At 43.0% G+C, this 14,243-nt stretch overlaps 1 protein-coding gene across 2 annotated transcripts in view; it reads right to left on the bottom strand.

Moving 5' to 3' along the window:
* LOC130129695 (RNA-binding Raly-like protein) overlaps positions 1–14,243 on the bottom strand; it is a 77,280-nt gene that overhangs the window by 30,696 nt on the left and 32,341 nt on the right. The window contains exon 1 of one of the 2 annotated variants that reach the window (XM_056299281.1): positions 11,143–11,420. The exons of the other annotated variant lie outside the window; for it this stretch is intronic. Within the exon in view, the coding sequence (XP_056155256.1) occupies positions 11,143–11,179 (37 nt within the window). The 5' untranslated portion in view covers positions 11,180–11,420. Of the gene's footprint in view, positions 1–11,142; positions 11,421–14,243 lie in introns of those variants that run through there. 2 annotated transcript variants of the gene reach the window in all.

The raw sequence follows: 14,243 nt of genomic DNA, 5'->3' as shown, positions 1-14,243 counted from the left end.
GAAGCCAGATGTGGGTATGTGTCCTGGTCGTTGCACTAGCGCCTCCTCTGGTTGGGCGGGGTGCCTTTTCGGGGGGGGGGGAACTTGGGGGGAATAGCGTGATGCTCCCACGCGCTACGTCCCCCTGGTGAAACTCCTCACTGTCAGGTGAAAAGAAGTGGCTGGCGACTCCACATGTATCGGCGGAGGCATGTGGTAGTCTGCAGCCCTCCTTGGATCAGCAGACGGGGTGGCGCAACAACCAGGACGGCTCAGAAGGGTGGGGAACTTGGCCGGATACAACTGGGGAATAAGGGGGGGGGGGGGGGGCAAAAAAAAAAAGAAAAAGAAAAAAGAAGATAAGACTTTTTTCAATTAAACTCCTACTTTGCGGCAGACTAAAAGTTCATCTGAGCAAAAAATTTTCACGTCCTCTTAATCAACATGACTTACATTATGAGAATAGGAGGGGGGTCCAGTTTTTTGTTTGAGAACATGTTGGCAGGTAACATGGCTGGTAACAGCTGCACAGATGTGAGAGCCGAACTACGGGTGACATTTTAGAGGTCACCCAGACATCGACGAGGTACAAAATGTCTTTTCTCCTCTTAATTAACTGACAGGCTACTGAGGACGGTGGTCCAACATCGGTGCAGACCTACAGCACCAGAATTTGCTGATTGACATGAAGGACTGTCAAAGAATTAAGAGAATTTCTTCAACAAAAAAAAGAGAGGAAATGTCCCTGCAGACTGGGTCTGACGGCTCTACGACACATTTGTCACTTTTTATTCGCGGTTTCTGTCAGTCTCCTCTCCTCCCAGCAGTCAACTGTCAAGTTGACGGCTTAAGGCAAGAGACAAAGAGAATTAATGAGAGAGAGAGAGAGCTGCCCATCATATTCTCACGGAAAAAAAAAAAAAAAAACCTCCGGCACCCATCTCCCCAATGTCTTCATTAATTGAACAAAGTAACTAATTATGCAAATTGCTCCTCACAGAGGAGATGGCAGGAAGGGTAAAGAGAACGGGGAAGAGGAGCTGAAACTAGCTGCTGATGGATGTCCGCTGTGGAGGAAGAAATGCAGGAAATCGGTCCGCGGCACCAGGCAGGACTCGGCTGCCTTTGATGAGGAATCCTCGCTGAGACTGGAAGCTGAGCCGGTCGAAGAGGAAAGACGGGGAGTCTGAGGTATTACATCTATTTGTTGTTACTTCCATTACCTAATGCCGAACATCACCGCCTGTCAGCAAGACGTCACACTGGTGAGAGCACAGCCGCAAACATTTTCACAAACTGATATGCAGACATACATGAACACGTAGTTTGTAATTTTTTGAGTATGATAAGAGTACTCTCTACTAGTCATTTTGTACATACATACAAATGACATTTACTCTCTGCATTTAACCCATCCTGGCTGTGTAGCTAGGTGCAGTGGGCAGCTGCCGTGCAGCACCCGGGGACCAACTCCAGTTCTTCTTTCCATTGCCTTGCTCAGGGGCACAGACAGGAGTATTAACCCTAACATGCATGTCTTTTTTGATGGCGGGAGGAAACCGGAGCGTCCGGAAGAAACCCACCACAGACACGGGGGGGGGGGGGGGGGGACATGCAAACTCCACACAGAAAGGATCTGGGACGGCCTGGGATTCGAACCCAGGACCTTCTTGCTGTGAGGCAACAGCGCTAACCACTGGCCCACCATGCCGCCGAACTCTTATCACTGATCATGTAGTGCATAAGTACCCACTGAACATTTTTCAGGTGATTTGCACGAGAAAATACATCTAGGTGACTAGGTTAAAACTGAGCTATTTTTCGTTGAAAAGGTATTTTTTAGATACCAAGCCTATATGTAGTATATACAGTATTACCAAACCATTTCAACAAGGATATTTTTATGTGTGGCAGGTTTAATAAAGGTGACTGACATACCTCATCTTAACGACCTCATATCTTCTGCTAGGCCGAGCTAAATGTCACTTCACGGCCACAACGGCATTTGAATGAACGCACGAAGTCACTTCACAGCTGTCAGGCTTAGCACCCTGTTCTTGCACAGTCTTGGTCATCAACATGAAAGCCAATAATTCCAAAAAAAAAGTTAATTTTTCCAGTGTACATGTGATATCGTTATGATGGTTTCTGCAAAAAAATGTAACTTCATTTTCACATAATTGCTCGAGCTAGCTGGTATATTATTAACCAGCTGATTTCCAGGCTAAGTGGGGGCTAGTCTAAGCCACACACAATTTTTTTTTAAATTTCTGATTTTTTTCTCCCAATTTAGTGGCCAATTGATCCCTATTCTAGATCAAATACCCACCATTGTACTGTATGTGTTCGCCAACTGCAGCTCTCCGACCGGCAGTGTCAAAGGACCTGCCTTGCCACCTCCGTGACAAGGCGAACCAAGCCAACGCCTGTTTTCCCAGCACACACTGCGATGTATATCATGTGATGAATACAAGCCGACCCCCCCCCCCCCCCTGAAGCAACATTTGCCAATGTTGCTGCTTCATCGACTTCGGCCATAGTCGGATCTGGCGAGACCGAGGCACGAACCCTGGTCCCCAGTGGGCAACTACATCAACACAAAGCCGATGCACCACCGCGGAGGCCACACACAATTGCATCAGGAAGCAGATGGATGTGGGTAAGTTTCACTTTCACAGTCATCATATTTTCTTCATATTGGACACAGAGATGCAGCATGTGATCTAATACATTCAACTGGGGAAAAAGCCACAATCCTCATTCAGAGCAACAAAAAAAAAACCATGCCATGGTTCAGCCAAAGCTAGCATGATGCTACAGCAGTCTATTGTAGCGAATTCCGGTGGTCATTTTAAAAAGTCATATAGTGGTTTTCATTGCCAAATTTCCTCTTAGTGTTTGCTTTGCTGTGCTGCTTGTAAGATGTGACGCTGGAAGTAGAAAGGCAGGAAATGACCACAACCGACCGTGAATAAACGACTGTCATTTTCTTTAGATGATCACTCAAATTTGTTATGACAGACAGTGGTAGTACCATGCTAACTTCGGCTGAACAAAGGAAATTCGTGCTCTGCATTTAACCCATCCTAGCTGTGTAGCTAGGAGCAGTGGGCAGCCGCCGTGCAGCGCCCGGGGACCAACTCCAGTTCTTCTTGCCATGCCTCGGTCAGGGGCACAGACAGGAGCATTAACCCTAACATGCATGTCTTTTTGATGGTGGGGGAAACCGGAGCACCCGGAGAAAACATACCGCAGACATGGGGAGAACACGCAAACTCCACACAGAGGACAACCTGGGATGACCCCCCCAAGGTTGCACAACCCTTGGGTTCGAACCCAGGACCTTCTTGCTGTGGGGTGACAGCACTAACCACTGTGCTGCCCGTTGTTGAGTTGTCGCCCATTAATTGCATTGAACTACAGACTGCAAGCTGGATCTCCGTGTTCAGTATGAAGAAAAGGATGGCTGACTGTGACAGTGAAACTTACCTATGTACTACATGAGCAGTGAGCGTACAAATAGACTTTCAAAATTCTGAACTATTCGTTTAAGGTGTGTGACTGCGGTTGTTTTGTTGGACGTTTCCTCTGCTTGTTCTCTCTATTTTCTTTTTGAATTACTTGTTACCTGTGGTGCCATCGCAAATCAGGGTGTATCTCTCGATTTATTCCCTCATGTCAAGTAAATAAAGTTACCAAACATTCATCTGGCAAGCTAATGGCACATTTCTCAAACACGTGAGAATTGCTGTCTAACATGTCATTCACACCGTACACCACCGCACCACGTTCCTTCTCACAGAAGCCTTCCTGCCTCCCTACTGAATACAGACATCACACTTCATTTACCTCACTTTAGGACATTACTCATATTCTTATTTTCCAAACTTCAAGGGCTGTCATACCTTTGGACCAGGAGAACTATTTACTTTATCCTTTATCAATACTAAGACATTTTACTAAGGCTTGTTTGGCTTGTTTACCAAGACTGTCTCAACAGCAGAAGGGACACAGCAGGGAATTCTACAAATGGCTGGTGTCTAATTACATGGAAAAACAGAGGTATGGAGGCAGTGAAACTATCTGCATATCAAAGGTGTTGTTCATAGGACCTCTGAACACTGCACATCAAACAGAGCAGAGCTATTCATAACAACAGCGTATAACAATTTCAAGGTGGGTGAGTGTGGCTCTTTGTACCTTATTTTAATTCAAGGTGAGTGTTTATACACACCAGTCTTCTTGCATCAACGTCGGACAAAATCGCAAAACTCATTATGCGGGCTATTTCTCAATTCATTATTATTAACCACTTATTTTGTGAGGCTTGTCCACACTACTCGAATCAAGTCATCTTTCCGCCAATGCTTTCTACTGCAGATTCTGCGTCATGTCAGCAGATTAATAAATGGGATTCGCTGGTTAGAGATCTAGGACCAGTGTCTCGAATTTTTCAGCATAGTTGTCCACTCCGTGCAGACCTGAGTTCGCATTGATGTTGCTGAAAAATGTTTTAAAAAAAATCGAATATCTGGGAGATCTCTGTAAGCAATCCCATTTCACTACTCAGACAATTCCCGCTCTGTGAACACAGAGGCGTTGACTTTCAATCCATTGCCCTGCCTCAGCGGGTCTTCGAGACAGCACGGACCACAATCCATGGAGATCAGTTCATAATCCCCAGCCCCCAAAAGCACCAGTGAAACAGATAAAGGCAAAAGGCACTGGGGTGAGATTACATCGTTCCATGTGATCTGAAAAAGAAAGGAAAAGAAAAGAAAAGCTGCTTCTCTTGAACAGATGATGACGCAGTCTGGGAAAATGTAAAGATATAAGGCCACCAACCCCCCCTAATCCCACCACCACCACCTTGGACAGATGAATACCACAGGGCGAGGGCCATTACTGGACTGACCTGTAAGCAAGTTACGGGGTTGGTGATAGAATTGGTGTGGGTAGTGGAGCGTGCAGTGGCAAACAAACCTTTCCTTTGAAACTCTATAGTAAGAAATAATCATGACAACCGTTGATAATGATGTTATCCAGAGTGTTTATCATCCACGACTTCCCTACTGCTAAGCGCAGGGTCTAAAAATAGGGTCCCTTATCCAGTCTTTGGTGTGGAACCTACAACAGAGATCTTTTCAAGAGGTTCTGACAGTATACTGCTTTAGCATTCCCGCTAAGACATTTATATTTCATCTGACCCAGGAAATAAAGAGAATCACTGATAGAGAGAAATTAGATACCATATATTACATATCTATGAAAATGTTACGTAACCATGTTCTTCTTAAAAAACAATATAGGCTGTTTAATTATATATGTATGCATGTGTGAATTACTAGAGGCGGAAAAAGGTAAATTTTTTTTAGAAGATCAAAGAAAAAAACGTAGGTCAACGTCAGTTTTATTTCTCGAGTGTGATACCCACACAATCATATCAGTCACATATTCACATTAGATACAATATTAAAACCTGTCATTCACTGATGGATATTGCTTTAACTATTTGTTTGCTTTCCTGCAGGTCTCGTGTGACATTTCGCACATCCTTCCCAAACCTTATCAAATAAAAAAGTGTTAACTGCAAACTCGTTTATTTCTCGTGTTAAGAGATTCTTATTTGTGTGTACATGCAACTGCTTTTAATTAATCATCCTTTAATTCCATGATATCCCCTCGCAATCCAGATGCAGTTAAATTCATTCAATGATCAGTGCCTATCCTTCCTCGACCAAATTGCACCATTTAAAACGAGGAAACAAAACTCAAATAACCCCCTCCTGGCTGAACAATCAACACTCAAGCCCTTAAAAGACTGTAGAAAATCTGAACAACAATGGGAGGTCAACAAGTCTGAAATAGCACATAACACCCATAAAAAAACAAATGTTAATTTACCAGAAAGCAGTTAAACATGCGAAATCAGCTTACTTCTCTGAATAGATATCTAGAAATAACCACAACCCTAAAGTTCTCTTTAGGGTAATAGATTCTTTTATTAGTGGTCCCTCCACTTCCTTTTCTGAAGCTGATGTTGAGCTGTCTGAAAAATTTCTCACTCATTTTGTAAATGAGGTGGAACATATCTGGTCCCAAATCCAGCCTGACCCTTGCATTCTTTCTATTCCCCATGTCAAATCTGCATCTTTTATCCAGTTTCAACCAATTACAATTTCAGTGTAAGAGAGTACACTCTCCAATATGAACTCCTCCTGCATCTAGACATCACTAAGCTGCTCAAGGAGGTATTTTCCACTGTTAGCCCTGTTAATCTGCAATTTTTAATAATTCTCTGGCCTTTGGTTCTTCTCAGACAGTTTTAAGCATGCCGTTGTTCACCCATTGCTAAAGAAACCTAATTTGGATCCCCTGTCCTTAAGTAACTACAGACCAATCTCCAAATTGTCTTTTTATCTAAGGTTCTGGAGGAAGTACTTGCATCTCAACTGATATCTTTTATGAACACAGTGTTTTTAACAGTTTCCAGTCTGGTTTTAGAGCACTTCCTAGTACTGAGACAGCTCTTATGTTAAGGTTACTAATGACATACTCCTGACTGCAGACCGAGGTGACTGCTCAATTTTAGTAGTTTTAGACTCAAGTGCTGCCTTTGACACAGTCAATCACAGTATCCTCTTACATCGCTTGTAGACTTGGGTAGGCATCAAGGGCCTGGCTCTTATATAGAAGCTGCCTCTTGGCCAGTTATTCAAAATCATGATGTGTTTTACCATTTTTATGCTGATGACAACCAGTTATACATGCCACTAAAACCCACAGATCTTAGCAGCCTAGCAAATCTCACAACTTGCCTCTCTGATATTAAATCCTGGATGTCCCAAATTTTTCTTAAATTTAATGATAATAAGTCTGAGGTCATTCTGTTCGGTCCCCCAAATTCCATCAGGCCTTTTGGTATTAATCTTGGTGTTCTTGTCAAATAATATTAAGCAGACAGCTAAGAATCTAAGGGCAATATTCGACGTTAACCTCTGTTTTGATAATTAAGTCAAAAATGTTGTTCCGTCACATTTCTTCTAGCTCAAGATAATCTCTAAAATTAGGTCATTTTTTATCAACTGCTGATGTGCAAAAAGTTGTACGTGCTTTATCTATTCTCAGCTTGATTATTGCAACACACTTTACTCGGGTGTCAGCAAGGGCACGCGCCACCATCTCCAGTTGGTACAAAACGCTGCTGCTCACCTCATTACCGGGACAAAGAGGCATGATCACATCACCCCTGTGCTTGCGTCCCTACACTGGCTCCCTGTTAGATTTCTAATTGACTTTAAAATTTTATTGCTCACATTTAAGACCTTAAATGGTCTTGCTCCTAAATACATCCGATTTATTGACCTGGTATACGCCCTCTCGACCATTAAGATCCGCAGATGGAGCCCTGCTGGTTATTCCCAGGTCATGGTTTGTCACAATGATTGGGCTTTTGCTGTTCAGAGCCCCCACACTATGGAACTCTCTGCCTAATGAACTCAAAAACACCAAGTCTCTAGGTTCTTTTAAATCTCTTCTTAAAACTTCTGTCTTTGTGAAAGCTTTTGGAAATGTTTGATTTAAAAAAAAATTATTTACTCTTTAATTTCTATTCCTATTTATTTGGTCTTGTTCATTTATTGTCTTTACCTCCTCTGTGCTTATGTCCTTTGGTCTTATTCTCATTTTTGCTTTGTCTGGTTTTATTTCTTTTGCAAAGCACTTTGTAACATTGTTAAGTGCTATATAAATAGTTTAATATCACTATTAACTGTCTGCTTGTGTACAACAACCTTTGTCTATGTGCTTGTGTCTGCTTGTGCGTCATTGCGTGCCTGTGTATGTCAAAACTATTGGCTTCCTCTCCGGGCGACTACCTAACCAGAATTTGCTCCTATAAAAATCACAATAAATAAATGAGGTTGGAAAGGGAAGATATGTGGCACATTATCTTATTGCAGATTGGAGGAACTCGTTAGGTCCTCACTGACAGATAATGCACAATGCAGGGTCAAGGGTGTGGCACTGCTCATATAGTCACTAAAGACGTCACAATGCCCCAAAACCAAAGTCTACAATCTCTTGCGATTGCACCTCAGATGACAAGAGGATCCGGTCCGTATGGATCCTCTAGTCCGCCTGTAATTTCTTGTGATTTATTCAAGAGGAGCAGGGCAGTCAAGTCTAATGACTCCTCCGGTGAGGATTGTGCATTCCTTTCTCCAAGTGTGCAAATGCAACGTTTAGTCAAAACAGATTCAAGGTTTGCAGAGGTATGGTAGGTGACACATTTGAAACCATAAATAAATAATAATAAAAAAAACAACCCTCACATGCACATACTTACACATGCACAAATTGGGTGTCCTTGACATATAACATAAGCTATGGGAGGAAAAACTGACAAGAGTATGGCATAGACTGCTTCTTGCACCCCACACACACACACACACCTCCTCTCCCAAAATCAGCGACGCTGTCGACATGGGCAAGGGATAACATCTGCAGTGCTTCGAAGAGACACTGCCATTCATTTGTCATGCACTGTAGATCCTACATCTTGAAAGTTGCTCAAAGCAATTAAAAAAAAAAAACCCCCCAAAAAACAGCCGTCAGACAGCTGGAGAGCTGCAGCACATGGAAAAAGCCAGAGGACCTTTTTTTTTCTTTCAAAGAGGTGTCTTTTAGTACATCTGACAAAAGTATTCCTGGCCTGAAGATGCGCAAAAGCACATACACGCAATAGACACACACACACACACAAAGAAAAAAAATCCCCCATGGTGCAGAGGGCCATAACCAGATTTCATCTCAAGATTCCTGAACTGCAAAACCTTAAATATTTATGGTCAAAAACTCAAACATTCTCACTTTTCCACTCAGACTACGAAGAAAGCAGAGTTTTTTTCTCTTCCTACCGTAAATAGGTTAACTCAGTTAGCCTTTGGCATGTGGGAACATTGCGTTTGCACGTTCATTGTGTGATAAGCTGCACGGACTGACTACTGTGTGTAAACACCATTGCATCACAGTAGTGCACTCCTTACAGAAATAGATATCATAAATGAGGAATGGTTCATCTTTTCTATTCTATACTCTTCATGAATGATCCATCAAGTACTGTTCATAATAGCCTTTTATCTACCCATTTTTCACATGCATGCATTTTTTTTACATGGCAGATTTCAAAATAAAAGCAGGCCAGACCAGTAAAAAAAAGAAAGAAAAAAAAGCATGATCTTGCACCACACCACCTATGTAAATCCCTTACATCATGTTTTACTCAAATATCTACGCTTTTGGCTTTACTGAATTTCAAGTATTATTACGTTAATATCTCTATGAGATTCCTTGTTTAATATTTGCATAAAAATAAATGCAGAACAATAAGGGCAATATTATTACTAACTGCCCCGGTTACACCCATATAGTCATTGACATCACTGTCATTGCACCCCCCCAAGCATGCGCAAACACTTTTTTTTCCAAAATCTGAAGTACATGCACACACATACAAGCACACATAGACACTCAACTGAGAAACAGCCACATGTGTGCGCGCGCTCTCTCTCTCTCGCTCTCTCTCTCTCTCTCACACACACACACACACCAAAATGCAAATTGTGTTTTTCCATATCATTTGAACTGTGATGAAATTCGTGGTGGCTCCATGCTTCCTCAATTAACTCCATGCAAATTTCACATCAGCAGCATTTCTTTCCACTAGGTTGTGGGGGCGGGAGGTGGGCTTGAACTGGCTCGGGTCTTAGTTCAAGCTCATGGCACTAGGATTTAGTGCAAGTGTGGGCACATGGAGCCTCTGTTGCTTCACAGGTGATGGATTAGGTGCAGAACAACCTCTGAAACAAGCCTGACCTCCCCTTCCATTTGAGTCCCAACACAGACTCATCGTCTCTTTTGCCTACCTCGTTAAAATGTTCATGAGTCCCTGGATTTCCTTTTCTGCTCCGTCTCTACACACTCTTCTGTGCTCACAGTTCACATTTGGGATTTGTCCAGCCTTGCCTCCGTCCAATCAATACATCCGCACATCTTTGAAGACAGAGTGGTGCAATCTGTGGCGTAACTTCTACAGCGAAACCTGCCACTAACGGGGTATTTTCTGTTTTCGATTTCCTCAGCAGAGAGGAAATTGACCGTACTATGTATCTTTCATTTCTAATTGGAGCATATCCACCAAACAAAAGCTATCCAAGGGCAGTGTGGTTCAAAAAAATACCTCAGTACTTGTAAGCATGCCATCAATTATAAAAACATGCCAGGAGACAAAACTAAATTCCAAACAAACCATCATGACTGTGACGTGGGTGCATTGGTCTCGTGCAGTTTTCAATTAATCATCATCACTTGCAAAACAATGTCCTGTGAAAATGTCGTTATCGTGTTGCTCTCTGCATACATGTCGTCTATCACAATCTTCTCTTTATAAATTTCCCTCAAACCCTCATTAATTAATTATTATTATTATTATAAGCAGGCTGATCTTGCCCCCTCCGTGGTATAATTTTGGAGAACCTACAATTCATGTTTAAACCCAACCCCCATACAGCAGGACAGGGGTACGTGTGTTATTGGTATTGGGGTTCATCCTCAGAATAAACGGCGGTCTTGGCTGTCGACAACATCCACACAATACGTTAGTGCACATTTCATAGGTGCTTATCAACTCAGTGCCAATATCCCTTCACAAAGCAGCTCCGTCATCACTGCTGATGGGTTTTCACGCTGTAATTCCTCAAAAGTCGTGTGCTGTCTGACTATCACACCCGCACCTGTACGTCCCAACACCCATTTAAACAGCTCAGGGAGCGACTGGATATTGTGTTTAAACGATATCTTCTAAAACTCAGCAGAAAGAAATACTTCCCCCCCCCCCAACAAAACAGATGCATGACGCGTTTACCAGTAGTGAGCAGCCTACTTTGGTTGACATGAGAAAGTGCGTACGTACACAGCAACGTCTCAGCCCGGTCGACGGCTCGTTCACATCTGCGGCGGGAAGTCACCCTCCGTCTGAGTCAACATACGTGCCAACTTGGCTCGACGCTGCGAAGCGGATATCACATCGGATGTCCCCGGCAGAGGCCATCGGCGACAACAGAGATTTCATCAAACCCGAATAATAAACGATGAGCAACTTACATCGATGGTTGCGACGCTTCCCCTTGTACATGGTCATCCTGTACGGGTCCAGCTTTGCCTTTTACACGCCTCTTTGGAACGGGGCGGACAACGGAAAGCCCCACAGAAACAAACGAGCAGCGTGGAACCTGTATACTTTGTTATGGCTAGAGATGGATTATCGGCCGTACAGAGAGGGCGGGTTGGAGGGACTTGTTCCTGGGGAAGGACCGTACCACTCGGCGCCCGGAGAGGGGTGTGGAGCACCTCCTCCACAACACCGTCACCGAGTCCCAACATCTGCCACGTTCCCCTGCTAGTAACGCGATGTACGTAGACAGAAAAAAAGGATCTTGAACACGTCGTGCGAATGAACGCTGGTTGACAGATTTTAAAAAAAAAGTCGTTTTCCTCAAGGCGATTGACATCAACTCACATTATAGTTGTTGTATCGATATCATCAATCAGGTCAAACCAACAGATGACTACTGTCCTAGAGTGTAAGCGACGGATTATTTCCGGTTTAGAAAAAAAAAGTAGGTCTGCTTGAACTTAATCGTTTAATAACAAATAAACGAAGACAGATGTGAAGTGCGGTAGGATTTGCGGCAGGGGGGGGAAATAGAAAAGCATCAACTAGAAGTAGTTAAACAAATGAAAAACGTGTCACCAATTTCCTGATCTGCGTTACTTCAAGTCGCGCTACTTTACGTTACGCTACACTACGTTACGTTACAGACTACTTGTTTGTTTCAGTTTTCCATTCCATCCGTTATCCAAACCGCTTATCCTGCTGTCAGGCTCAGGCTGGGGGGGGGGGGGGGTGCTGGAGCCTATCCCAGCAGTTACTGCGCGACAGGCGGGGAGACACCCTGGACAGGCCGCTGACAAGTACACATAAAGAGGACAGGCAGGCTTTAGAAACTTCGACGGAATGAATTTTGGTGCGTTATAAGTTCGCAGCGTAGTGTTCATAGTTCACTTCGTACGACAATAATGGGAAAAGGAGGAATAGACTGGCTGTGGGCGCCATTTTCGTTTTGAGCCGCTTGCCTCGCACCTTTGCTTATATGCAAATGTCTCATTGCTAGAAAGCGAGCTAATGAATCATACAGGCACTACCCGAGCCTATTATGTAAACTGAAACGAGGCTTCATCATTCTTGTGGTTTTCAGGGAACTTTCTTTCAACACCCTATCTTAGCAGTTATTTATGAGAAATGTTCAATTACCAAGCTGTTTCAGCAACAGTGTGTCAGACTCTCCATTGCAACATACTGTACCCCCGTTATCCTCTTACTCGTGTGGATGCAGTGACATTGGCATAAAATATTCCAGTCCACAGCCTCTGCAGGGCATACCTACTTGAGAAAAAGGTGCATCTCATCTTACTTGCAAAGGGGGTTTGGGTTGCTAAGGAGACAGGGGTGAGGAAGGGGCTGAGCTGTTGATATTGTGCCATTCAATCCACTACATTACAATATCACCGTGTGGGCTGAATAACAACACGTTTGAGAGTGCCAACGATGAGTAGTACGGTGGAAGCAAACAACTTGGAATCCAATTGGAAAAACAAAACAAGAACACAGACAAAAGAATAAAATCAATTTCCCTTTGACTGCCATTCCTGCACATTCCCAAATGGCCAACAACCCAATGAATATTAACCAAAGGAGACAGCAGATGCATTTCCTCAAAATGAATTTGATGCAAATGCAAAAACTGAGAGGATCAGCCCAAATTTACCTGCATAGCAGATTGGTTAAATGCTTTTTGGTAGGCCTATGTTTCATACAAGGTGCCACGAGTCTAAGTAACCGTTTCAACATTTAACTGTTCAACTTTTTTTACACACATTTATAATAGTTATTTATGACAAGGATGCAAAATTGAATTGTAATTTTTCATCCCTTAATGGGTAGTAGAGTTTCAAGATAGGGAATTAATCCCACGTCTAGCCGGAAAAAATTCCCAGCATGTACAATGAGGCCATCTACTGTCTGTTGAGGGTTATTACAACATTACCCAGGAGGTGAGGTAACGGTTGCTGAAGGATGAGGGGATTTTCTGTCCATCCTTAATATTTTGTGGCATATGTAACCTTCAATTACAAAATACAAACTATCCTACAAAGGGAAGGAAACCCTAATGCACTTTCACGTTCCTGTAGGACCTTTCTGACCAGGACACATTTCTCATCAAGGGGGAATAAAATTGCAATTATAATTGCTGTGGATCAAAGAAACAGTTGAGGAAATCCCCTAGAATTTTAAACAAGTCTGAGTTAATCCAAGTCTGTCCCTGGTTTTATCTGGCCCTTGGTCATTAGGAAATTGCTGGATACCTACACTAAAGCTGTGCTGCACATCTGAATGGTTTTACAGGTGAGAGGATTGCTCTGATATTCAACACCCCATGTCAGCATGGAAGAAAGCATTTCCTAAACTATATACTTTGTCTTACTGTGAACCACTTAAAGACTTACAGTTCCCCCTCCAGACACGCTTTAAAGTTTAAAAATACTCTGAGATGATTAACATATTGTTTGATATGGTTTTCCCACATAAAAAGTAAAAAAAAACTGAAAAGGGTCTGGAAGCACATCTACTCTCTCCCTCATTGATAAATTCAGGCTTATGAATATGCAAATTTCACAGACCTCAAACCCCGCCCACCTCCACTGCTCGCTCGACAGGTGAGGGTGGTGCACGTCAAGATGGCTAGCGTTATATGAAACATCAGAGATTCAGCCCCACTAGCAGACATATCAGAATGGCAAGTGTAGTTAGCATCTTTTATTTGTTAGCTTGTACCAGGCAGTGGCTGACACAGCAGTGGTTGTGAAACATAGTCTGTTCACATTGTCATGTAATTATATACCAGAGGTCTAATTAAAGTTTGCAGAATGATTTTGTCTGGCTGAGATTTCTTACATCACGTGTAATATCTGTTTATATTGATAGCCAACTGTTGCGTTGCTAAGGGACCACTCGAAGACACACGTCTGTTAGCATACGCTTCTTTACATCAACCACCCACGTCACACTCCCTCTCCCCTCTTACAGTCACTTACATCCTATGTTGCCCACTAGCTCCCCCTACTGTCCTCCAACTGCATCAACT

This window comes from Lampris incognitus, chromosome 19 (assembly GCF_029633865.1).
Source record: "Lampris incognitus isolate fLamInc1 chromosome 19, fLamInc1.hap2, whole genome shotgun sequence".
In the NCBI taxonomy this organism is placed as follows: domain Eukaryota; kingdom Metazoa; phylum Chordata; class Actinopteri; order Lampriformes; family Lampridae; genus Lampris; species Lampris incognitus.
This window is presented reverse-complemented; position numbering and strand designations above follow the sequence as displayed.